The following is a 25331-nucleotide window of genomic DNA, read 5'->3' as shown; positions in this document are numbered from 1 at the left end:
AAGCTGGTTTTTATTGTCTACTGATATGCCATGAACATAAAAAGCATTTTTAAAAATTTAATACTCCGATTAGATGCCAAAAGCTGCATCTCCACATATGTGGAACAACTAACCATCTCCTCATGTTTGCTGTGGTAAAAACTGCATTTAATTGCCTAAACACAGATGTGACGCTGGAGCTACCTGTCGTACATTGTCATATGTTGCGGCTGCATCCTGGATTTTCACGCAATCTCAAGGAATTCAAAACACACTTCGGTTGGCTATCTGCCTTTGGTGACAACACAGAGGTCTAGATCAATTTATAGAGTCAAATTTCTAGAAAGCTGATGATAAGAATACAAGTAAACCACTTATTTTGTTACACACACACTGGACTTCATATCCAGGATGAATATTTTAAGCAACCACTTCAGAGTTATTTTTGAAAAAAGATTGAAGGCAATGTGAACGGCAAGGTTCTAACTGGTGTTGCATAAGTCGCGGGGCACTTTTTGCGTCGCTGGGTGTACGTCAGACAGACTTTCTCGCGGCTGCGGCGCTCGTGCTGAGTCAGTCATGCCGGATTACACCTTTGTCGCGCCTTACGGCGCTCTACCTTCGCAATAACATCATTGATTTTCCCGGGGGAGCAGTAGGGACCATAGTAGAGACCGGGCCTGCTGTCCTGGAGCAGTATCTTCGCTCGTGCCAGGATTTCCGTATGCTGCTCTCCGTGACTTTTCAAATGCATTTTTTAATGATCTCCTTTGAGTTAAAAAAAAACGTCCCTCCGCAAAAACATTGTCGAACATCGTCGCGAACTGCAGTCAGACCAAGCTCAACAGACAACCGCTCACAAGAGCATCATTAGCAAGAGCATCCGGTTGAAGCCCATCACCGTCGATTAAATGTAGAGGCACCGGATGCTCAGGCAATTTCCCAACTGCATGGCCTAATGCCTCTCGCGAGCTGTCAATTCATCTTAGTCAATGGTTTGCTAGCATTTATTGCAAAGAGCGCACTCAAGCCATGCGACGGCTAAGTTCAGGCAGCAAACTCATAAAATAGGGGTTTGTTTTTAGAGCGTGAAAGCCGAAATGCCATGCACAGCCGGTTGCGTGCGAGAATATCCCAACAGAGCCAAACACTTCCTAAGCGTGCAGTCGCAAAAGAGAACGCGTCTACGGAAATATGAACGATGCATACCTCGCTGCAAGGCGCCAATTTGATCCCGCAAGTTATATGCACGGGGACGCCTAGCAACGGTCTCACATATTTGGACAAGAGGAAAGGCAGCAGCGGCAATGCATCACATCAGCTGTTTGCAGCGAGAAATCCCCAAAGCACCATCAAAACAAACCATATGAACAAACCAAAACAAACTTCGCAGGCTACCGTCAGCGGCACCTAGTTTTCAACGGTGACAATTTGGTAGATTAATTAATCAGACTTCTGCTTAAGTTTGCGCGGATTTCAGCGTTTTATAATATATATAAAAGAAATCAACAAATTCACTGTGCCATATATATATTTATATATTTTTCAATTAATGAAGGGGTAGTGCTTTAGCGTAATCAGCGCGTGACGCTAGGCGATGTTCTACCGCTCTATTGCGCAATAAATCGTTAAAAACGGTTTTATGCATAGTATACTGTACACATGCGTCTCAATGACAATAAACAAACTTGAAATAAACAACTTGCAAGCATTTCACTTCGTTCTGTCCCTTAAATCGGTGTAGAAAAGGCCGCGGATGATGCGGCGTCTGCTACGACAGTGCCATATGTGCAAATGGTTATTCCAATGCTATTTGGATGCTATTTGGGCTATTCGATTGCTATCGCTAAATTATGGTAAATCATACTTGAAGAAACAAAATAGCGCAAAGGAGACGAGGACGAAAAGAAGACAGGTACAACAGACAGGCGCTATTTTTGAAGTATGTTACACCAACTTGCCCACATCAAGCTCCTTCTGCTGGTAAATCATAGCCCGAGAATAAACAATGCATGCGGAGACTAGTCTAGCTTCGACGAAAACAGTCATTAGAAATTTTCAGGCACTTGCTGTAGTGATTATTTAAAACGCGGCTCCCGCACGACTCGCTCGCCGGCCGTCATATGCTAAACGACGTATTGTCTCTGTGCGCACGCGAAAAGAAAGTTGACAAAAAAAAAAAAAAAAAAGAAGGTATTACTTCCGAGTACGTGATACGACTCTCGGATAAATAAAATTATAAAATCGCACAATAGAACGCGGCCGTAGGCACGAGCGAAGCCAACGAGGCAGAAAGCCGAAATGAGGAAACCGAAATAAACTTGAGATTCGATGAGACCAACGTAAATGTACTAACAATTTTGAGGTCCACTTAGTTTTTCATGCAGTGCTTTTTTCCGTGCACCGTACATCATATTGTTTGTATGGTATCGCCAGGAGCGGCTTGCTATCAATTGCCACAATGCACCAAGGAGAAACAACAAAACTTAATGCTTGCCATTAACAGAAGCTAAGGAGTAACCAAACAGTTGTTACCTTTGGCTCTGTCATTGTTGTAGTTTATGTTCCACAGGCACAAAACAAGTGTGCCGCAAGGCTCATAACTGCCAGGAAAACGGAAGTTTCGATCCTTGTTATTGTAGATATTCTACACAAATGAACTCTGCTAATTAACTAATTCAAAAGTGAACAAATATGAGTAGAAATTGCAATACGGTACACTTTGGGGATCAGAACATTGCAAAGGGGTCAAATCAGTCAGACAAGATGCGAATGAAGAGTCCAGTTCAGGACCACGAACACACGACAATGAGCAGTCGCCAGCTTTAGTAATTCGGTGTGGACAGACAATCGGATCCATTTCCAATGTTCTGTTTTCAAAGGTTAATGATGGGATACCTACGAGCCTATGGCCTCAAGTTTGTGCTTCAGGCCTTTTGGGACTTGTTTCCCTACCAACAAGCTGTGCAGCAGATGTACAAGCACATACATGCATTCATGCTCAAATGAAAATGACTTGTACATCGAAGTGCACACAAGTGATAAAAGAAAGCTAAAGCTTCTCAATATTTTGGAACCGACAGAAGCCCAGCGCTGAAGGAAATGAAAAGTAAGGACAGTGAGGAAGGCATGTAAAATATAAAGTACATTTTATTCCGCAACAGCAACCTCTGATGGCCCAGCAGCCAGGAAGGAAAAGAACAAAGAAAGTGTGTGACTTGGAAATTTTGTAATTAAATAAAATATTTTACACCACCACACCCCATATGCAAATGATAGAGGAAGCGTCACTGAAATAAACAATTTACATAAAGCGCTTAGCATAGCATATATGTGGTGTACACAAGGGGCTGAAGTATATTACACATTGTATATATTATTGCCCGCTGCCACGCACAACAGGACAGGGACGCACATATGTGACACATTCAATAAGTGGCAGACATCGAGTATTTGTGATTGCTGCAAGCTAACGATCAGAGGACGCCACCAATAACAATCACTACGTATACGCCACCTGACAGGATTTTCCTGCCTTCGAAAGACTAGAGGCCATAGGGCTTCTTACAGTTACCTAGGAGGAAATTCAGCGCAGTCACTCGACCTCACAACCTAAAAAGTGTAGCCTTTGGCTACATCCTTAAGGGTGTAACGAAGGAATGTAGTGGTTGCAATGTTCATGAAAGCCTCATAGTGCTACAACTATGTCATGCTAGACATGCCGTCAACACCACACTACACCTCACATATTGCAGGCTCTGGCTACTTGCTTTAGGGTGCCGTGATTTTAACGTCCAAGAGAAAATGCAGAGTCTACTTTTTTATGGTTACAACCTACAATACAACCTCCCACCTGAAAAGTGTCGCCTATGGCTGCACTGTTTCGGGTGTAGCCAAAGGATGTACATAGTGCTTGTAATAATATCCATGAGTTTCAGAGTGATGTAACCGTAATATGTCAGCTGGAGGCATCATTAACACCACGCTACAACCCACAATTTAAGAAGTGCAACCTCCCCTTCCCCCCTTCACAAAACGTTTCTAATCAATGCTGCACAGGCTTACAAAGAAGGCTCACTAGCAAAATAAGTAAAAAGGAAAGAGACAATTGCAAGGATAACATTACCAGCACAGAAGGTGCAGGAAATTTGCTTTTCTCCACATTTAGTGAAGCCTATCCACAGTATTTCCCACATTTAATGACTAAGCATTAGCACGGGTACTCGTGTAATTAAACATTTTTCACAACAAAGTATTTTATGCCATCTTGGCATATGATAAATCCTGCCCCCTTAACAAACGAACACCACCCCAGTCACTAGTTGCATCTGCCAAATGTCCTCACATCCCGTCTTTTGTACAAATGTAGTGGCCCATGTTGTCAATGTTGTAATACTGCGCACCTTAGCTCAGGTACCTAAGTATTCTATAAGCCCCATTTCACAACACTCTACTATAAATAAAAGTGCTTCCTATGTGACCTGATAATGCATAAAAGCAGACATGACTCTGGTCACTCATTGCATCTGAAATGTGGCTCCGAGACAGATGTCAAGCCAAAGCCAACACATTCCAGCCTCCTCATCGTGGCTGAAGGACTATAGCGCCGATTTCCAGGTAGATAACCATGAGAGACCCTATGTTAGAGATGCTGTTCTTGGGAACGATGACGTTTGTCCCTTGGTTTTGCATCAGCCAAAAGATGGCAAGAAGCAACTAGCTGCTTTAATCACAAAACAAACAGCAGCAGTCAACAAGACAAGTTCACTGACTCAGCGGCAATGGGCATCTACGAGTTAAATTAAGGCAAGCCACAATTTATTACCTACCCAGGAACAGCATGAGTTAAAGATAGGTCAAAGTATATTTCAGATTAAGTCAGAAACATCTCCATTAAAAAGCTAGAGTAAAAAGTAAAGACCATGACACGGTAAAACATGCAACACAAAAAAGAAAAAAGTTGTGCATTTTTTTGTTTATGTGCTACTAAATCCACTGATGGATCATTCCGCAACACAGTGAGATAACGCACTCAATTTACTGCAATAAAATATCTCCGAGAATATTACGGCAACAATAAAAAACATCACGCTCAGTTTTCAGATGACTGTGCATAATTCGATGAGAAAATATAAATATTAACATAAAGAAAAGTAGAGGGCAAGTTCTCACACGAAAAGGGACACCCACTACGCAGCACCTAGGTTTCTAAGAGGAGACTCCCACATATATGTCCACAGACTGTTCCTACTCAAATAAAAGTATGTCGGTATGACTAGAGACACAGCAGCACATAAAACTAGGGTAGGCTGAGAAGCACGCTCACCGATTGCAAATATGCAAATGCGTAACCAGCACTGACAGCTACAAATGGCTGACACGGAATTCTATTCCGAGAATGTGGCCAGTGAGAACTAAGGAGTACCATAATAAGAAACGAGGACCTTATTCATATTAACCAAAGTTGTGTGTGTGTCTGCGACATAATGTGGTAAATTAGAGCAGAATAGTACTAGTACAACAAAACCACCAAGTTGTCAACGTTTACAGCCCTGCATGAGTAATGGCTCAGAGTTATAAATACTTGGCTTGGTTAGCACTCCCGCCCAGATACCAGTAATAGTCATGAAGAACTTTTGGTCTCGACTGGCTGGTGAAGAGTCCATCCCTATTAGAGCTAGAAATAAGCTCCTGCATTATTCGAGGAGCACAACAGGTCATTTGCATTAGGCATGTTGTGCTGTGCAGCAGAATCTCAATATCAATACGTACCCACCTAAACTGCAGCCCCAGCTTAGATGCAGCAGCATTGACGAACCTGTTGACACTATCACATCTTTCCCAGTATGCTCTACCATCTGCATGCACTTTCCCTGAATTTCCACCGCATACGCATTAACGATGTTCTGTTACAACTACGGCCACAACTGGAATGCTTTCTGCAATGCTTCCTCCTAGGCGCAAACTCTAGTCATCAGTGTAATGAATTCAGCGCCTTCAGAAGCCTCAGTTGTTAGGCCTGGTGAACACCGGTGGGCCGGCCTTTGACCTAGCAGGAATGGGCGGAGGCTTTGAGTCAGCAGCCTGCATGTTGACGGGTGCCATGACTTTCGGCCTTGAGGGTATTGGTGGGGCCGGCGGCAAACTCGGGGGTGGCCCCACAGGTGGAGCCGTGTGCGGGGGAGAAGCCACGCTGTCAGCCGTAGGGGGTGGGGCAGGAGGCGGGGCCTGCGGCACAGGAGGCGGGGCCTGCACTGGAGCGGGTGGCAAAGGTTGTTGGCTGGGATGAGCTAACTGTGTAGGTGGAGCTGGGGGTGCAGAGGATGGTGGGCCGTAGGGGGGTGGGGCCGAAGGAGCAGGATGCGAGTGAGAGGGTGGGCCCTGCGAGAAGGGAGGCGGGGCTGACGGGACCACAGGATGCTGCTGACTGTGGAGTTCATCTGCAGCGGAAGGATGAGTGGGTGGAGGCGGGGCTGGAGGCAGGGTCTGCCAGGGGGACGAGGGTGCTTCTTCTTCCTCTTCTGTGCCTCCAATGCCGTTCTTGGCAGTGTCCGGTGGACTCTTCTCGAACGAATCCACTCTGGGTGGGGGAGGCGGGGGAGGAGGCGTGTCCGGCGGCGGACCGGCTGAAGCCGATGCCTCGGGAGCTGTAGCAGGCGGCGGAGGCCGTATAGGTGGCGGCACGGGTCGTGGTGGAGGGACTCGCCTAGGGGGAGCAGCAGATGCCGTCTGGAGTGGGGAGGAAAAACAAGCATCTTGATATTAAGCCAACAGAGTGGTGTTCAGTAGCTCACCAATGTTACGCTCAATTCTGTGACGAGATGAACAGTTTGAGGACCTTTCGTCATCTGAACATTGATTCGGTGCCCTTCTGTTAAAATGAACCAATTTTCCAAGTCCCTTGATGTATGCTTTAAAGATGCTGCTTGACATCTGCTTTAAAGTCCACTGTACTTGACTTGATGGCACTTCAATAATTTTTATTGCTTTGCCAGAAAACTTGAAGATCAGGGGAGATGCTCCTCGGAGATCCATTTTCGTTAATAATAAAGAGACTTGATGAAATTTATGCATGTTATAGAGTAACACCTATTTTCATGTATTTTCAGACCGCTTCAAGCCTGATTAATGGCTGTTTGCTTGCATCCACCACACACATTTGATACTGAAGTAAAAGTTTGCTGACTGATTTTCAAATATGCTTATAACTTCTCAATACCTTACCTGGCTATTGCAAATCAGTTCTGCAGAAGCCCGCAATACAGAGGAAGGTTCATAAAGGGTAAATTTGTCTGGTTATTTTTCTGTGCCCCCTGGAAGTGGGCAAAGCATGGTCCCTTGTGCAAGGTTTGGGCTAGGGTGCACAGTATAGGGTGTACCCCTAAAGGGTGTGGCCATTGGACACACAGACACAAGGGTGCATTAGATAGTGTACATACAGAGTGAAGTGTGTGCTGCGGACAAATGTGCCAGCATACCTGTTCCTGCCCAACAGTTTTGACCTCCTGCTCTGGTGGGGGAGGTGGCCGCTGGGGAGGTGGTGGCCTCTGCGGAGGCGGTGGTCTCTGCGGAGGTGGAGGCCTACCCGGTGGGTTCATGGTCGGCGTTGACCGGCCTGGCACAGGGGGCGGGACGGCAGACTCCTCCGGGGCAAACCCAACCTCGCCGGAGAATGAAGGGCTGCTCTTGCCCGATGAAGACTGCGAGTGGCACTCGTAGTCGTTTGACCATTCTGCGTGTTGTGAAGAGTGAAGGCACGTCTAGCTGAAATATCATGCTTTTAAACAGCATTTCAAACTAATCAGTTGATGCGTCACCTTGGATTGCCTTAGGCCATCCAAGGTGACAAAATGCTAGTGAGCAATATTGACATACTGATAGCAATGCCCACGTCAGCCTGCAGGTGAGGCCGCAGTTTCTGACTTTGTTTTTTATTAGCAGTACAAATAAAGATGACCTTCACTACTACGTGTAACGAAGAAGTCCTGGCCAGCCAGGCGCATCAGCAGCGTTTCGTACGAAGTAGGTGTGCTGTAACTAAACACCTTAAGACAAAATACAAACACGAAATAAAATTATGCACATTTTACAGTAAAAAAAAACAAGAAGATGAACACTCCCCACTTCACTTTGCAGTCTCGCATTCTGTTTGTTGTTGTTCTCTTTCGGGTGTCTACCACACTACAAACAAAAAATACAGCAACTTTTCATTGTCTGTGTTATCGTGCACTGGTCGCATACGAACAAGGCACGACTGCGTGGCACGATACACTTCTTATGCAAGTTAATAAAAATGCGCACACTGATTCCACATGCCTTGAATTGTATGGACGATGAAACTTTAGAGAGCCGCTACAGAGATTTATTCACCAACATTGCAAGTAAGGTAATGAGTAACATACTTGCAGCATGAAGTTATGCAGATAATGTAGCCACGTTTCATAGTACGAAGATAGCCACAGATAACGATCTGATGACTGAACAATGTGATACAGGCATGTGCCCATAATGTATGGAAGAAAGAATAGAAATAAAAGAAAATGCACCAATAAATCCTGAACATCTACAGGATCCCTTCACATGCTCAAACCAACTAAAGGTCGTAGATATACGATATGCCACTGTGCCTGCCTATATCCTGCTTCACGTATTCTACTGCTTCACTCTTGCAAATCGTACTTATTGCTTTATACAGGTATATGCACACTTTAAAATTTGCCACTGTGATTTAACCCCCGTTGAGCTTCTGTGGAAGTTACCATGCTTTCTACTTCTGCGATAGTATGTAAATAAAAATGTGGCCCAAACTGGCATGGACAAACACTGGATATCCTCTTGCAGCGTATAAAAGCTTAGAATAAATACAAAGAAAGATCGCTGCTGAGTAATCCTGCTACTGTACCACCAACTGAACTTCCGCAGCAGTAAGATGAAAAACATTAAAAAGTAAATGTGCGACGGCACCAAATCAGACACTCAGGCACATGATGAAACTTTATACGCACGTCATTCAGGCATTGGTGGCCCTCGTTATGTTATGTTACGGTATGTTATCTTATGCCCTCGCACTCAATTCTTAAAATAAAAGTGCTATCAGATCCTCAGTGTCCGTTCACACTAGTAAGTGATACTGAAGAGCCAGGAGATGCATTTGTAGCCCTCTACGATGGGCTGGTAAGTCCTTGTTGAAAATAGTAGTTATCACAAGACAACATATGCTGGGAAGTTGGATGGGAAAAGCGGTAGTCCCTTCTGTTCACCTGCAGTGTTAGTAACTTAATGAGAAAGTCGCTAAATTAAGTGAGTGTTTAGTTTTTTTAGTGACAACTTTGCTTTTTTCAGAGTTCTAGTGACATATTTGTTGACCTTTTTCCCAGACATAAATAGACAGTAAATTGCCTAGGTGAAATTACTCAAGGGACTTTGACGAAGCTCGATGCCTCGCCCCCATTTCATCCCAAGGAAGATATATGTGCCTCCATTTGTCACTGCTTCTAAAGACACACAAAAGAGCTTATTAGCAGGAAATATGGGTACATCAAAGCCGCTGTTTCTGAGCAAAGCAAAATCTGGAGATGCGATATCACTTTAGAAAATCGGGGGTTGTTTTCCCATTTCACGTTCCGACTGTGTGATTCGCCACAGAAAAAGGTAATGTACTGCTATAAATCTTTTTAAATAATAAGGAACATGTCTAGGAAAACTGAGAAGATACAAAGGACAATATTGTGAGAAAATCATCATCACTTAGGGACTCGTTGCTGAAATGGAACATTGTGGGCCCCAACCTGGTCACTTTGCCTTCCCCCCCCCCCCCCCTCCCCTTCAAGAGTTAACAACACTATTCCTCTGAATGTTGCTTTGAACTGAAGATACCCTCGATCAGGAGGTGGATAAAACTTGGAGGACGCCTTTAAGAGTGGAACGCGACAACATTAAAAGATCCCTGAATGCTTGTGAGGCTTCCTGGCAACTGCAGCTTTCTTTTTTTTTTCCACATTCGCCTCTGCGCGCCGCTACCGTTTTACGCTGCGAGCGCCATCTGGATAGTGTTTACGCAAGTAACCTACTCGGGTGCGTCGCTGTTGGTAGGGTAGAAATGCTGGAAAAGGAGTTTGTGCTTGAGTTTCCTCGTAACAAAATTATGTTTTTTCGTCCATTCAAATTACAATCCGACGCTATCCCAATGTCTGTAGGTTGTAGTTAAGTCGTACTTTACGGTTTTTCTGAAGGATTTTACTTTGAGAAATTAAATTTTGTTCACTAACGTCCTCTGCGCCACGAGGAGGGCCTGCCTGGTTGGGGTGGTTCAGGATGATTTTCGCTGCCACGGACGCCAGCGCTTACGCCGACGCCAACGTCGGATTTCCTGCGACACGGCACCCTTAACGCTATCACGTTAAAAGGTAAGGAAAAGAAGGGCAGAAGGTTAAAATCCATCCGTATAGACAGACCATCGGGTGCGGCATCATTTCCGTCCAGCGGGGCCGCTTCCTCCTCAGCATCTCTGCTGGAGGGCTCCGCCAGAGGGACCGTGTTGTTGCAGCACAGCTTCAGTTCATGCTCCACTGCCTGTGCCCAGTTGGTGGTCTTCAGGGTCACCACTATGCGCTGCCCGTCCACCTGCAGCAGAGTTGCAAGTTTATTCAAAGTGCCAGCGCATATTTTTATACATTGCATCTCTATTAGTAAGGTAAGAGGTACACGACTTGATAAAGCCCAACCTCCAGGTAGAACAAATACTATCTGTCTATCCATATATCACCGATTCATCCATCTCTCCATCCATCCATCGGCTGTTTTTTCAGCCAACAGCACATCTAGTCGCCACAAGATCTCCTAGCTTTTGTCGCATGACATGGCTCTTGCCATGTGACTCAACTTTAAGGCGTGGTTACGCATGCTCCTGACATATTCAGTTTTGGTTTCGTGCTCAAGGTAAGGCAGAACGCTTCATACCAGCGTGTTTCAACAAAGGGCTCTTAATCGTTTTAAAAGCCAATTTGTCACGAGCTCGCTCTTAGCTACAAATGTCCAAGTGGCATTGGCTGCCCAACATATCAATAATTCAAAAGTTGTTTAGTGAATATTTCTTAATTAGGCTACTAAATGATCCTTCAGAGAATTTTATTATGTCCACACTTGACACCAATCTTGTCCAGCAGAAACTATCACTGTGTCTGAAATCTCCTATTTTTAATAATTAGAGACAGTTGTGGCGGAAACACCTAGTATAAAAAGTTACACTACATAGCATTTACATGAGTATAAGCAAACTGCACATTTTCATGTCCTGCATCTAATAACCTGTACTAGTTTGGAACAGTGAACAGGGTCTTTATTATAATTATTATATCAGTGAGGAAGGGAACATTGGGAGAGTATAATAAAGTAAGAATGAAGAAACTGCAACCTCGTTTCAGAAATTCTGCATGAATTTGCTTGTGTTGCAATCATGCTGAATGCGACTGTACATGGAAACGCCCATTTTTGAAACAACTCAAAAAGACACTAAAGACAAATACTGAATAGCAAAACTGTATCAACAACTGATGATAGAAATGTTAATGATACTGAATTTCAACATAAGATAATAAGCAGTTAGGCCAATTTGACGAATTTTTGCGAGAATTCCCCCTGAAAAATAATTCTCCTAGTGCTAGGTGAAAGAGTGAAGTGCCCTCTTTGTGCAGACTTCCATCTCAATGTAGCCATTAGGAGTTGGCAAAGCATCTGAAACATTGCCAGCACTGCCACATAAGTGAACCCGCTCATCAATAATGGGAGAACAGCATGGCCCTTTTAGGTTGCAATTATCTCTGCAACTAAGTCATCTCTCGGCATTAAACAAACTTTGTGAAGTTTCTGGGATGGTGATCTAACAGAATGAAGTCTGTGGCAACTTAGGAGTGCTGCGGTAAGTATACCGTTGAGCAACTTGGGGAGAATTTGTACATCATATTTATTCAAATCTAGGCCAGCCTTGATTCTGAGCTGACCCCGAAAATTTATGAGGTCAGAAAAAAAAAAAACTTCCGTGCAAAGAAAGAAAAAAAGAAAGCATTAAACTGCGGATAAAGAAAAAAAAAACACTTTATCATGGTTTTCTATGCTCGTTACAAGGATATGCAACATTAATTGTCGTCTTTATCGACGTCCAGGCTTTTCTTCCATTGATTCTTCCCACAATGCACTGTCCTTGCTTACGATGAGACACTATGTTAAAAAAAAAAAAAAGGGTAGCTCACATCAATCCATCAGCTGTAATCGTGGCCTCCGGGATCTCGTAGCTTGCTGCCAGATCTCAGTATCTGCCACAGCCAGTTCTCGCCAGTTGGATGGTTGTGGCCCAAACCGCTTTCACAAATCTAAGCCAATGCCCGAGTTTCTTACATTTCTCATTAAAAAAAAATGTATCATCCTACATTTGAGCAAATATAAAAGACATGCCAACCAACCGCATTTTCTCATTACGTGTAAACTCATGGCGCATCCCCGTGAAACTACATTTTGTAGTGTGGAGACACAGAGGCCAGGTGAAGGGCAGTTGTGTGAGTGGAGCTTGTACTGAATTCTTCGGTCGCCATATAGTAAAAATTTATTCAATGCATTCTTAGTGCCTCCTTAGGAGTATGAAGATTTTAAGAGAGATGACTCTTTCACCCACATAACATAATAAATAGGTTTTAAATAATGTCTTTCTAAAAAACAACAGAAGCAGAATTTTCTGCATCACATGCCTACGAGGGCACCTTCCACCAAGGAAACTAGAGGGGTTCAGGAAAGCTCACCTGCGTTCCTGAAAGGTGCGTGGCTGCTAGCGCGCTCTGGCCTTCCAGGAATGTCACCCAAAGCATGTCAGCCACGTACCTGGGAGTGTCCAGACACATTGCACAAGGTAACGACAAATGTAACAGCTTGACACAAGTGGACAACATACAGGGAAGACACTTGGAAGAAAAATCCCTTAGTATTCGATCCAACACACTTCTTAAACAACTTCACGGGGAAATGTCAGCAAATTTGAGCAATTCCTCCAGCTCTGAACTCATCTACTTCGACAGCCGTTCCTCACCTGACGCCCTCTTATTGCACGCAACTGTGTGCAAAACTCCTGCAATCCTGTGTTTTCCCAACTGCATGCAATGACGGGAACCCCAACGATGACGGTGATGTGAAGACAATAACGGTGCAACGTTAAGGGCAGTGGTATGGCAATGCTTCGTTCTGTCGTGCGAACTTGCTGTGACCCTCCAGATTTCAGAATCTTTGACAGGTAGCAAATCACGCCGAACCTGACAATGACATGGCACGGACAGTGCCTGCTCTTTACCGTCGGTGTCAGCTACGCGCGGAGCAGTGATTCAGTCACGTGATACACGGCACTTTCATTCATGGAGGAAAGAAACAAAACAGGAGAGGCCCTGACGTCACATTTTTGAAGCCGGAAGTGCAGCCATGTTGGTGTGCCATCTCCCTTTGCGCCTCCAATCAGGGGTTCCACAGCTGGTCGGTGCAGATAGGCGCGAACTTTGAACTGCATTGTTACGAGCCGCCGGAAGTGTTTGCTGCCGACGCGCGTCAAAACAAAGCCTACGAAACTTCTGTAGCTGTTTTGGTGAAGCAGACACACTCCTGTGCTTTTCCGTGGCACGTTGAAGAAGACGACGACGAAGACCTCGCCATGATTGCTTGAGTGTATCTGTTGCTGGCTGACACTCAACACTCACAGACCCAAAACACAACTTTCAAGCTTACACACCACACTCCAAAGTCGCCTTTTCTCACGAACAAAAGGTGCTGCGAGAAAGACACCGGCAGAAAAATCTTATCTCACTTTTCAGAGACCGAGAGCAGCAGCGAAAGCTTCAGGAGTGCGGTTGCTATGGCAACGTTGACATTTGGGGTACGCGTCCCAGTGCTCATTTGCGAAAAACAGCACGTGACTTCCGCCACACTTTCTCCAATACATCCGTGCTGGCCGGGGCCTCTCCTTTCATTTGTCACGCAGATTGGCCTTACGATAATCCACCTGTCCTAAAGTTGCCATAGCCCTTGTGCATTTTGGAGAAAAACTAGAAAGCAAAAGCAAAAAGGGGAAAGCAAAAAGATTGCCGCAAAATACAGGTACACAATTAAACTGAGAACCTCAATGTTATTCAGTACAACAGAATGTCACTAACTCATTAATTTCAGAGGGACAAAAGCACTTGATTCTATTTAACAGAAATTCTATTGACAAAAAAAATATATTTTTTCAGAACCTCATAGACTGGAACTGAGCTGCAATGTTGCTGGAACTGAGCTGTAGTGTTGATGTACCGATTTGGTGTTCCCTTTAATAAGAGTAGACCGTACTGTACATCTTGATTTTTATGTACAGTCTGTTTCACACTTAGGGGAAAACTCAAGGCGCTCCGATCTTTCCCCTAAGTGTAAAACAGACTGTACCTAAGTTACTGATAGTAGCTTGCTATGTTCTTGTTATTCAGTACTAAGGAACCCCTGAGCATGTGCAGCACCTTATTTTCTTGCCAAATATTTGTAAGCGTTAAATTTAGTAAAACATTTTCTGATATTCGATATTCGGCTTCTTTTTTCATGATTCGATTCGATGTTCGATTCAAAATCTACTATTTGGTATTTGCATACCCCTATATTTTTCTCAATGCTGCATTTTTTCTCTCACTCACACTCTAATATTCTAGGCTTTATTTTGGTTATAAATTCTAATATTACTTAAAGGGGCCCTAAACCACTTTTTATCAAAGTCGAGAAATGCATTGAAGGAAAGAGACTACTGTATTTACTTGCTTAATGAACGTACATTTTTTCCAGAAAAATATGCGCAAAGTGTGTTATGCGCAAATATGCACAATATGCACAAGTGTGTTGTTCATTATGCGGGGTAACATTTAGAGTGATTTTTTTTCCACGGGCACCTCTAAAAAAGTCGCAGTTTCGTCCGAAAGGTGAACTAGCGATTGCAATAGCAAATGTGTAGACAGCTACACAAAGTAAAGATAATAGTTTTATCGGCCGTACAAACTTGCAAACATTGGCTAACTATGCAAATTGACAAGCATGGTGTCAGCGTGCACAGGTAAACATGAACACATTACACTCGATGACCGCGGACACTTGCTGTTAAAAACGCTGGCGTGAGGAAGCGCGGCAGCAACAGCAAGCGAAGTGACCTTTGTGCGGTGTATCGCTTCATTGCAAACTGAGGGGCGAGAACGGAGCACGCACAAAGGTATAAGCTGCCATCGCACCTAGACTCAGCCCCTGACGCAGATCGCTGTCAAGGCGCGCCCGGCCGCGCAATGCTCGGTTGCTGCGCCGCACCCCTCCCCCCAGTGCCATGCGCGTGACGAAATACAGCAACTTTTCTCCCCACTTTCCTCGTTCGAACGCGGGAGATCGAGGTGCAATCGAAGTAAAAATACGCCTGGAGTGACAAAAATATGCCTGGAGTATCCATATAATTACTATCGCAATAAAAGTAGGAGACACACGGTATGATTCGGCGTCCGATGCGGCGTCCGATACAATGGTACCTGCCGACGCCTTATCAGAGACGCCGAATTGTACCGTGTCTCTCCTACTTCACGGCAGCAAGTTCAGGGTGCGTTCATTATGCGAGGAAAAGAAAAAAAAAACACTTCTTGATTGGGAAAGTGGGGGGTTCGTTCATTATGCAAATGCATTCATTATGCGAGTAAATACAGTATTTTAGAAATACTGTTCGCGCGCAACATTGAGGGGCCTCCCCTAAGCTTTTACTCTATGGCGGTGCCGGAGCAATGCCGGTCGGAGGCGCCGCCGCGTGATTTGGTTCGAATTAACGAGATTCGACTGTAAATTGAATGCAAACATTCTAGCCGCATTCCTCGAATGTCGCATACGCGTGGCGGCTCGGTGCACATGTTTTGCATATGTGCGGGCCTTGAAAATTGTTGCTTTGGTTATAGTGCGGTACCGCTTATAGTGCGGATATTCGCGACTCCGGCGACTTACGTTATAAGCGGTCTACACTGTACATGCAACTGTAGTGCGTATCCACAGTGTTGGTTTTGTGCACGACAGGGCTTGAGTGTGCGCGTGTGCTCATATGCTTCAGTCTGGCTGTACTGCGTGGTGCAGACCAGCCTTGTCCTGCACCAGCTTGACCGACAGATAGTAGCCACATCCAACTTGTGCATTTTGAAGCACTGCCAATAGCTCAATATGAAATGACATCTGCCAAGGCGTCTAGCCAGGAGCAGCCAGGAGTGAGTGCGCGCTGACAAGTGCACGTGTAGTTCGAGGCTAGTTGAGTGTTCAAAACTAGCCAAATTAGCAAGACCCAATGGCTAGGACATCAATGAGCATGGTGGACAACATTGAATTCCTACGGGGGTGGCTACGGCCGAGTGTGAGCAAATGATAGCTTCTTCCGCAAGTACGTAATATTTATCAAAATTGGAAAGCAGATTTTCGCTAACCACAGCCTGTTTATTAAACTGCGTCAATAAATGTACATAGTACCAGTAGGAAGAAATGCACTGATCTGAATACCCTTCTTGACTTATGTCAACTATTGGGCAATAGCAGCTGCGTATGGGAATCTGCTATATGACGAAATATAGCAGCAGGAAAAGAGTGACGAGAAGGCTTCTGTTGAAAAGAGAGAGTTTGAGAAAAAGGTGACTTCACACTCCGCCTCCGAGCTTCACGCACCATGCACGCCTGCAAAATTTGGCTGAGATGTTCACAGCAGCGTACGCTATCCGCCGACTGTGTTTTTTCACCAAGCCCAAGGGGTGGTTCAGGACCCCTTAAAGAAGAATACACAAATGTAAAATTTCCTGCTTCTTGGCCAATCCCTTGAATTGAAACAGAAACACGGCCATTACCGCTTGCTGGAAATGATGTTGAACCTGGAGTATTGAAAACCAACATGGCACCTGTGACAAAGGGCTGCGCCGTGGCACACCGTAAATCTCTGAGGCCATGTTATGGGATTCACAAGCCACCAGGTGCCCCTGTTGTCGGCTAAGGTGTTATTTAAAGGCTGCTAATGAGAAAATTAGACAATTACCAGCCTCTCTACTATATCTATGCAAATACATGGAGAAGGCATAATGTCACTTCCAGTCTAAAGGCACTATAGCATGGCTTTACCTGATCAGGATAACTTCTCCAACTGTTGCAAACGTCTGAATAAGTGCTGCAAGGAATGTGTCTTCAAATGTGGCCCCTTCTTCTTCCAGGTGCACCACCACGGTGCCATCTGGTGGTCCCATAAGGTCCACGACCTCTCGGAAAGTCTGTTCTCGAACTGCTTCATCCACCTGAGAAACCTCTATGTCGATGTCGGCCACCACGGGCCTGAAAAATCATAAAGGAAGAGCCACTATGAAAATAGCTATCTGCTATAAACGGTAACAGCAAGATAAGTTGCAAACACTAGCAATGAGAAGGAATTAAATGTGGCATGTCTGAATTATTGCTCCACTGACTAAGAACTCAAGCAAGGTAACACAGACAAGGTAAACAAGAAGTGTATCTAGTATTCAATTCATTTAGGGGAGGATGACCTATAATAAATATGTTTGGACAACAACAACATAGGCAAGTCGGGCAGATCTACTCCCTCACCTGTGATCAGACGTTTTAAGTTCAGCTCTACCGTAATGTGCAATCCGTCCGGGGCTCCAGAAAGGGTCCTCTGTAAAAGAACAAGTTTTTCGTGAAAAGTGTTAGCAGGTGCCATGAGCAAAAAAATTATGCAGAAACTCCCCTGGAGTTGCCTAAGTATGTGTAAGCATACCCCCAAACTTCAATTGGCCCACCCCCAAGTTTAAGTTGGCCCATCCGCAAATTTCAAGTTGACCCACCCCCAAATTTCGAGTTGGCCCACCACCCACACATTTCAAGTTGGCCCACCCCTGCTATAGGCTTCCCCATGTATTTCCTCTGTACATTTTTTTTTTTCAATTATAAGGTTACCAATCATCTACATTTACACCCTTATAACGATTACCGTATTTTCAGGTGTATAAGTCGTGTTTTTTTTTTCAGAATTTTTCATCAGTGCGTCTTATAGAACGGTGTGACTTATATACGTTTTTTTTTCCCGGAAGAACTGCCATCAAAATCGGATTGGGTGCTATGGCTACGCGAAGCACGCTGGATTGACCTCCTCCGACAGTTGCTGCGGGTTGTGTGTGCGCTATGCAGGCACCGGGTTCTTCTCGTGATCAAGTTGATGAGTGCCGTGCAAGAAGGACAGAGCAGCAACACATGCGGCGGCAGGCCGACCCGCGAGTCGACCAACCCCGAAGTTGTCGCATCTGCAAATCACTTTCAAGATACGGTGTGCGCCGCTATGCAAACTACACAGTTGCTACCAGAGTACAAGCGACCCCCCTTCCCTCCAGCATTGCCTTCCCACTGTCCTCCCTTGTGCGCGATTCGGCTCACCGTCGCACACTTTCGCTCGCACATACAGCATACGGCACGCGGGGACGATGCTTTCGCCCTTGGACTTTATACGGAACATCACGGTGAACACGATAGCAGAAATGTGAGTGGAGAGTCCATAACACTGCTATCACAATTATATAGGAATGGCACCCATACGCTTGCACGTTACCTGCGTTCACGAAGTGAAACGTCAAATTTTTTTCAAATCACTTACCGAATGAACAGGTGCATCTTATACACCGACTTATATACGTTTTTATTTTTTTCGGAAAACCTGGCTTTTGAGGGGGTTGAGACTTATAGAAAGGTGCGACTTATAGACTGGAAAATACGGTAAATGTTTCAACTTCGTGAATTACTTATTTTTATGCAGATACAAGGCATTACACTTTTCGCGTGACGGACAGATTTTGCTGAGAATCTTTCCCTTTTGTGCTTCCTCAAAGGACCAAGCGGCGCTCCACCTTATGCTATCAGCAGGATTGGCCAGTTGTGCGTGGTAGACAATAAAGGAATAGAATAGAAAGAAAGGAATTCTTTTACTGTACCGGCCAAGGAAAAAGTAAGCTAGAAGATATATGACCCAGAGGTAAGTGAATGTGAAGTGTTGTACCTCTTCAAAACCCATTACTGTGTGACGCCCTGACCCTGAAGAACAAAAGGTCTGTTCAGACTGTCTCGTGCTTTAATTTATGTTAATAGTAGTAACTCAAGAAAGAGAAACAATTATTTCTGGAAAGAAATGCAACGAAAGGTTATTATAATATAATAAATCATTAACAAGCCTTCCAGAACATGTGCAGACATTATCACATTTTCTTCAATGGTTGTGCATACAAACACTAGCAAAGCTATTAGCTAACAAGATTAAGCACTTGTATGACAGTGAGAGGCATTAGACACTCTCTTAAAATCAATGTTTATAATTTAGCACTTGCACCAATTTTATCAGGCAGTCACCATTTAGTACTGTGTTAACAGGATAATTAGGCAATTCCAAAAATACACAGGAAAAAAGTTTGACAGGCCGCTAAAATACTACAGCTGATTTTCTCCTGACAGCATTCATACACTGTTTTAGGTACTGCAGATAATTGAACACTTGACCTGCCCTAACTAAACACATGAATGACTAACATCCAGTGGCAAATGTACCTTTCTAGAGAGAGAGAGAGAGAGAGAGAACTTGAGTTGGCCAACGTAGGGTAGCAAACGAGCTGAGAACATAGGCATCCAAATGCATATTTGAATGCCAGTGCAAAACATGAATTCAACAGAGAATCAGCGCTGTGTTTTATGGTCCCTCCTCTCTGCGTTGCATCCGTGTCTTGCACTGTCGTTCAAATGTGCATTTCAACAAACTAGTCGAGGTATTAGTTTTACTAAAGCGCAAAGGAAGCTAGTTTACATATCCACCTGTCTCTGAAAGTAGTCGCCGCCTGCGGTACAGTATCCGGTCTGTCCAGGCTGGGACCCGGCACTTTTCGCTTGTGTCATAGTCATCCGAGAAGAGGTCATACTTGTAAGTAGGCGCGAAGTTAATCTCCCCTTCTATGAAGTTCTTGAACACCTGTTGTCAAGAGAAGATAAGTGGCAGTGCCCTCAGATGTGTCAGTAGACCTAATAGAAAAGAAATGCACACTGAACGTAATACTTCTAGACAGAAGCATGTAAACAATACATTAAAACAGCATCACAATGCAGTGTGTTAATTATAAACCTTTACCCTTATTGGGGGCCCACTTGACAAACACTTACTATTGCATGTATTTTAACCTGCGTTTATGCCTTCTTACCTATAAACATTCTTCAACACAGAGTAGCTTATCCAAGGGCTCGCTGAAACACAACAGTTTCTGAAACGGGGGCCTGACCAGCAGCAAACCCAGTAAAAAAAAAACAAAAAAAACAATTGACTCCAATTAGCTTTTCCAATAGGAATCACTTGGGACCAATAGGAACCAATTGGAAAATCCTTGCTTCCAACCGGTTGCGATTGGGTCAGAAGAGAAACCAATTGGAGTTGCCAATCGAAATGAACTGGACCCAATTGGAACCGATTGAAAAATCCCTAGTTCCAACTGGTTACGATTGAGTCAAAGTGAAACCAATTGAGTCCGATTCGACTTGCCAATTTGAATCAACTGGGCCCAGTGGGAAATCCTTACCTCCAATTGGTTACGATTGAGTTAGGGATGCAACCAATTGAGTCCAATTGGACTTGCCAGTTTGAACCAGCTAGGCCCACCTTACATTCCCAACTGAGTCTAATTGGACTACCAATAGGAATAAACTAGCTAGAACGTAACCAACTGGGAAATCATACTTTCAGTTTATGATCCCATTGAAGGAAACTGGAATGAGTTATAACTATATATGCATGCAGTACTAAGGCTACAGCAAACCTGTTTCTGACAGCTGGAATCCTATTTAGGTTTGCTTTGTGGGGTATATATGTGTATTGGTATTGCCCATTGGTGCAACTGGTAATTCCAACCAATTGGCACCCATTGGGTACAATTGGTCACTCCAACAAAAACCAATTGGTCACGTCCCAGTTGGTTCAATTGGTCCAGTTATGTACTAATTTACTGATTGGAAATTTTCCAATTGGTACCAATTGGAAATTTCCCAATTGGAGTCAATTGCTTTTTTTTGACAGGGAAGTGCAAACATGCTGTGTACACTAGCTTAGATTTAGACGCCTGTTAAAGAACCCAAGCTGATCAATATTATCCGGATCCATCCACTTGGCAGTCTCTCATCTCTTCTTTCTGGGGTTTTATGTGCCAAAACCAGTTCTGATTATGAGGCACACCGTAGTGGAGAGCTTCAGACTAATTTTGACCACTTGGGGTTCTTTAATGTGCCCTACAACGCAAGCACATGGGTGTTTTTGCATTTCGCCTCCATCGAAATGCGGCCACCGCGGCTGTGATTCGTCTCTCATAGCCCTAGTGTTGTTTTAAGGTGCTAAATCACACGAATCAAACAATCAATCAATCATCAAACTTCACGTGACGCTGGCACGATTTCAACTTGTACGCTTAGTTTAGGGTCTACACTATATATTTAGTGACTGGAAACGTAGTGGTGTGAAATCATACTCCGTAGCTCTTAACCCTTTAAGTGCTGCACCCAAATACTTGTCCTGCTGCCGATGCACACCCCTGGCTGTGCGTAAGATAATTTGTGAACATGAAAGATCCGTAGTCTGGTTGGGCCATCCACTCAGCAGTTGCCTAAAATTTTATAAGGAAGGCTTCGATTCCATGCGACAGATGGCAAAACAAAGCTTACTGACAGTTGGTGTTGCTCATGTCTTTTCATTTACCAACATGGCGGACCAGTACAAAAAGCCTGCACTTTTTTCTTAATGATGCAGAAATCCAAGGACTTTTCCTTAACTCTGGTTCAGATGACTTCGATGTTGATTACACGGTGTCTTCAAGGACAATGACAACGACAAAGAGGTCATGCTGCCTCAGAAGCACTAATTATCATAATTAAATAAGTCATATTTTGAACAACTTTTTAGATGAAAAATATAGCAAAATGTTACAGCAACATATCGCCAATAAATCACCCAGTACCCAAAGAAAAACACCCGGCACCCAAAGGGTGCCAGGTGTTATGAAGCTGCACACCTCATTTGAGGTGTTCAGCTTCATACTTCCCATTAGTGTTTCATCTGCCCATGATAGTATGGGTTGGCAAGTGGGTGAGTGACCACAGGTTTTGCCGACTGACCTGCCCCTGCTGCTGCTGCACTTTTAGCTGATCATACTTGAAGCAGCTCGGGCCAGTTGCCCTGCTTGACCAGGTCCTTGACTTCATCATTCTCCAAGTCCATCCGGTAGTTGAAGTCTCCGCACCAGAAGACGTAGTCGTGGGAATTCAATGTCCTCCCCTGCTGTAGCGGTGCCAAGGGACCGGTGATGCTTATTCAAAGAACACCATTCCACAATGCTTTTTTTACAGAACATCAAACCATGTACTGTACTTACTCATTTCTAAAGCACTCTCGATTGTAACGCATGCCCTGGCTCTCATACTTCAAAAAATTTTAAATGCAGTGCACTTGTCTGTTAACGTAATAGATTTTTGTTGCAAGACAGAAAGTAATGCTGCTTTGTTCTCATTTGAAAAAAAAAAAAAAAGTAATATTGGATCTGAGTCACAGTGGGCTGGGCATAACTCGCGCATTCTAACTGTAGGAGGCCTCCTTATCACTGACAACTGCCCAGAGAATTTCATCTTCGGTGCCACCACATATTTGAGATACTGCATTTCTTAAATGCTTTGCAGCATATGGCAGCCTCACAAACTTAGGGAGTGGGCACTATGTCGCAGGAACCGCGGATCCCTGCACCGCACAGTCTTTGCATTTTGCTTTTCCATACAAAGACAATCACAGGTGCGCTCCCCTTGATATTTCTGCAGACACCTGTTCATAGTACTTCTTCCAGCTTTTTTGTGTTCTTTATTATTATCATCTTGTTTATCACTGTCACATTTCATTCAGTAGAAGTCAGCAGAGAAGAAAGCTATTTGTCCCGAGCCAGAATTCAATCCTAAGTATGCAATATACGTGGGTTGTCGCACTGTCGCTGTGTTACAGTAGGTGTTGTCAACACTGTGCTGACACCATGCTGCTTTTGTCCCCATCATGCCAGCTACCAATGCTTTGGGTGACACAAGAGATCTTCCTTGAAGCAACCTTTAGCTCTTGTCACAGCACCAAAAAACCACAGACATTCATTGGCAAGTGCCAAAAAAATGCAACGAAACAAGGCCCAAGTTCTCACCATGGGGAAGTTGACCTTGCGTGTAATCTCAGCATAGTCTGCATTCCGTTCGGACACTTTAGACTGTCCGGCTGCAAAATGGGCGCACACAAAGCACAACGAGGTGCTGTGAAAGAGGAACCGGATGGCTACACCGCCCTTGTTTCCCGTTGCTCCGCCCAGGCCTGTCTTCACCGTGTCCACTGCCACATCCCTGGAGGAAACACATATCAGAAGAAAATAAGGCAGCGTTAACTTTCATGTGCCTCATTGAAAAGGAATTTTCTCATATGTTCTTCTAAAGCTTAGGGGGCTTGGACTTTCACTTCAGTGAAAGAAATAGAAAAAAAATGTTGTGTCAGTACTTCTTTAAGATGACCCTAAGTCATTAACAATATTAGAGCGCAGCTCCTAGGCGGCCGCTCCTGCGGCGAGCGTCAGCGTCGCCCCTCGTAATCGAGTGAACGAGCGCAGCGAAGGATGAAAGCGAATGCAGAGCACAGAGGGAGATGAAAGACAGCCATAGAAATGAGAGCGCGAGGAGGAAAGCGGAGGAGGAGGGTATGGCGAAAGCGTAAGAAGAAAAGCATAGTGCCGCGCAAGATGGACTCTACGGCGACAATGGTTACGAGATGGCGCCAGAGTAGTGCGCGTCGTTTGTATGAAAACAAAGCACTGAATGAGCAGAGGTCTGCCTGCAGCGGCTGCTGTGAATTGCGCTCATGCGTGACCCGCGTGCTGCTTCTCACGATCTTTCAATTAGGGAGGCAGTCGCACCACACTTCACTCCATTTGCAACGTGCCGCACGAGACAGATTGTCCGCACCAACCAATAAATTGCGAAATGAAAACACGTATGAAGCTGTGCTCAAATTTTACATTAGGGAGTATCGTAATTCGTTGGTTAAATTTTTTTAGACACCTAAAAGGCAAACCAACAAATTCAGCTAGGGCAGGTAAGAGAGGCTCTGCAACAGACTGACCTGATGTAGGGAGCATGCTCAGGCCGCACGAAGATGAAAAGGCAGACGCCGACCAACTGCGCCGACGTGAGCAGCACATACTTCTGCTTCTGGCTGATGGTCTTTTGGAGCTCCACCATCCACTCCTTCTGACTGGAAGAGCTGCGCAGAATTAGAATGTAATTAAATTCGACAGTTTTGTGTGCCAAAATCATGATCTGATTATGAGGCAAACCCTCTGGATTAATTTTGACCATTTCGGGTTCTTTAACATGCACCCATTGCACGGTACGTAGGCATTTTTGCATTTCACCCCCATCAAAATGCAACCACCGCGGCTGGGATTTGATCCTGCACCCTTGGGCTTACCAGCGCTATGCCAAAGCCACTACGCCAGCATGGCAGGCAGCTGTACCATATAGAGAACAAAACAAAGGAGACAGAAATTGGCACACTGCCCTTCAAAGGAAAGAACTTGCAGGTCCCCATCCTACACCTAAGCGACCATTGCAATAGCATTAAGGTGTCCTATCATTCAATGATGATCAATCAACATCCAAATGAACTACCTCCCCCTCCCAAAGTTATCTGGAAACTGTATGATCTTACAATCTACAGGTACTGCCTACTAACTCTTTACGACCTTGATCTAGCGATGTTGCCCACATACTTCTCACAAACCTTATGATCTACTGACTCCGTCTACTTATTATGCACCATTGTTAGTAGTCCACCAGCAACACACCAGCATGACTGCAGTTCAACATACAAAGTGCATGATTAAACAAAGCTATTATCCTGGGATTTCTGCTGTATTGAAACCCTTGCGATGACATATACTATGCACTGGTATGAGGATAAGCACATCCACACCTTTGGTTGCCTCCAACTGCCTCTGGAGTTTTGGGTCTACATCATCAATGAAGGCCGGTGACTGTCCTGTATAACGCTATTGCATTTTAAAAAGTTGGACGTTGCCCCTTCAAGTTTGTGCAATGGACACGGAAGCTAGGCTCACAAACATCTGCCCACAAACAAAAACACGCAAAAAATACGCAAAAAAAATCACCTACATGTGCAATCTGGCCCATGAGCCTTGCTTCACATGTATATGCTTTTTCTTTTCTTTTGT

General features: G+C 44.5%; 2 protein-coding genes across 3 annotated transcripts in view; both read right to left on the bottom strand.

Moving 5' to 3' along the window:
- LOC119433859 (F-box/WD repeat-containing protein 9) overlaps window positions 1-2538 on the bottom strand; it is a 29126-nt gene extending 26588 nt beyond the window's left edge. Inside the window, exon 1 of one of the 2 annotated variants that reach the window (XM_049658621.1) lies at window positions 2515-2538. The gene's annotated coding sequence lies outside the window, so the exon portion shown is untranslated. Of the gene's footprint in view, window positions 1-1188; window positions 1385-2514 lie in introns of those variants that run through there. The other variant, XM_037701134.2, reaches the window with a different exon arrangement.
- A 573-nt stretch (window positions 2539-3111) lies between these two features.
- LOC119433858 (synaptojanin-1-like) overlaps window positions 3112-25331 on the bottom strand; it is a 47868-nt gene continuing 25648 nt past the window's right edge. Inside the window, 11 exon segments of the mRNA XM_037701133.2 lie at window positions 3112-6708; window positions 7458-7711; window positions 10434-10602; window positions 12771-12849; window positions 17146-17352; window positions 17623-17692; window positions 19867-20020; window positions 22201-22233; window positions 22235-22360; window positions 23259-23451; window positions 24221-24361. Coding sequence (XP_037557061.1) covers window positions 5986-6708; window positions 7458-7711; window positions 10434-10602; window positions 12771-12849; window positions 17146-17352; window positions 17623-17692; window positions 19867-20020; window positions 22201-22233; window positions 22235-22360; window positions 23259-23451; window positions 24221-24361 — 2149 coding nt within the window. The 3' untranslated portion in view covers window positions 3112-5985.

This window comes from Dermacentor silvarum, chromosome 11 (assembly GCF_013339745.2).
Source record: "Dermacentor silvarum isolate Dsil-2018 chromosome 11, BIME_Dsil_1.4, whole genome shotgun sequence".
In the NCBI taxonomy this organism is placed as follows: Eukaryota; Metazoa; Arthropoda; class Arachnida; order Ixodida; family Ixodidae; genus Dermacentor; species Dermacentor silvarum.
Note: the sequence above shows the minus strand (reverse complement) of the source record. Positions and strands in the feature narration are given on the sequence as shown.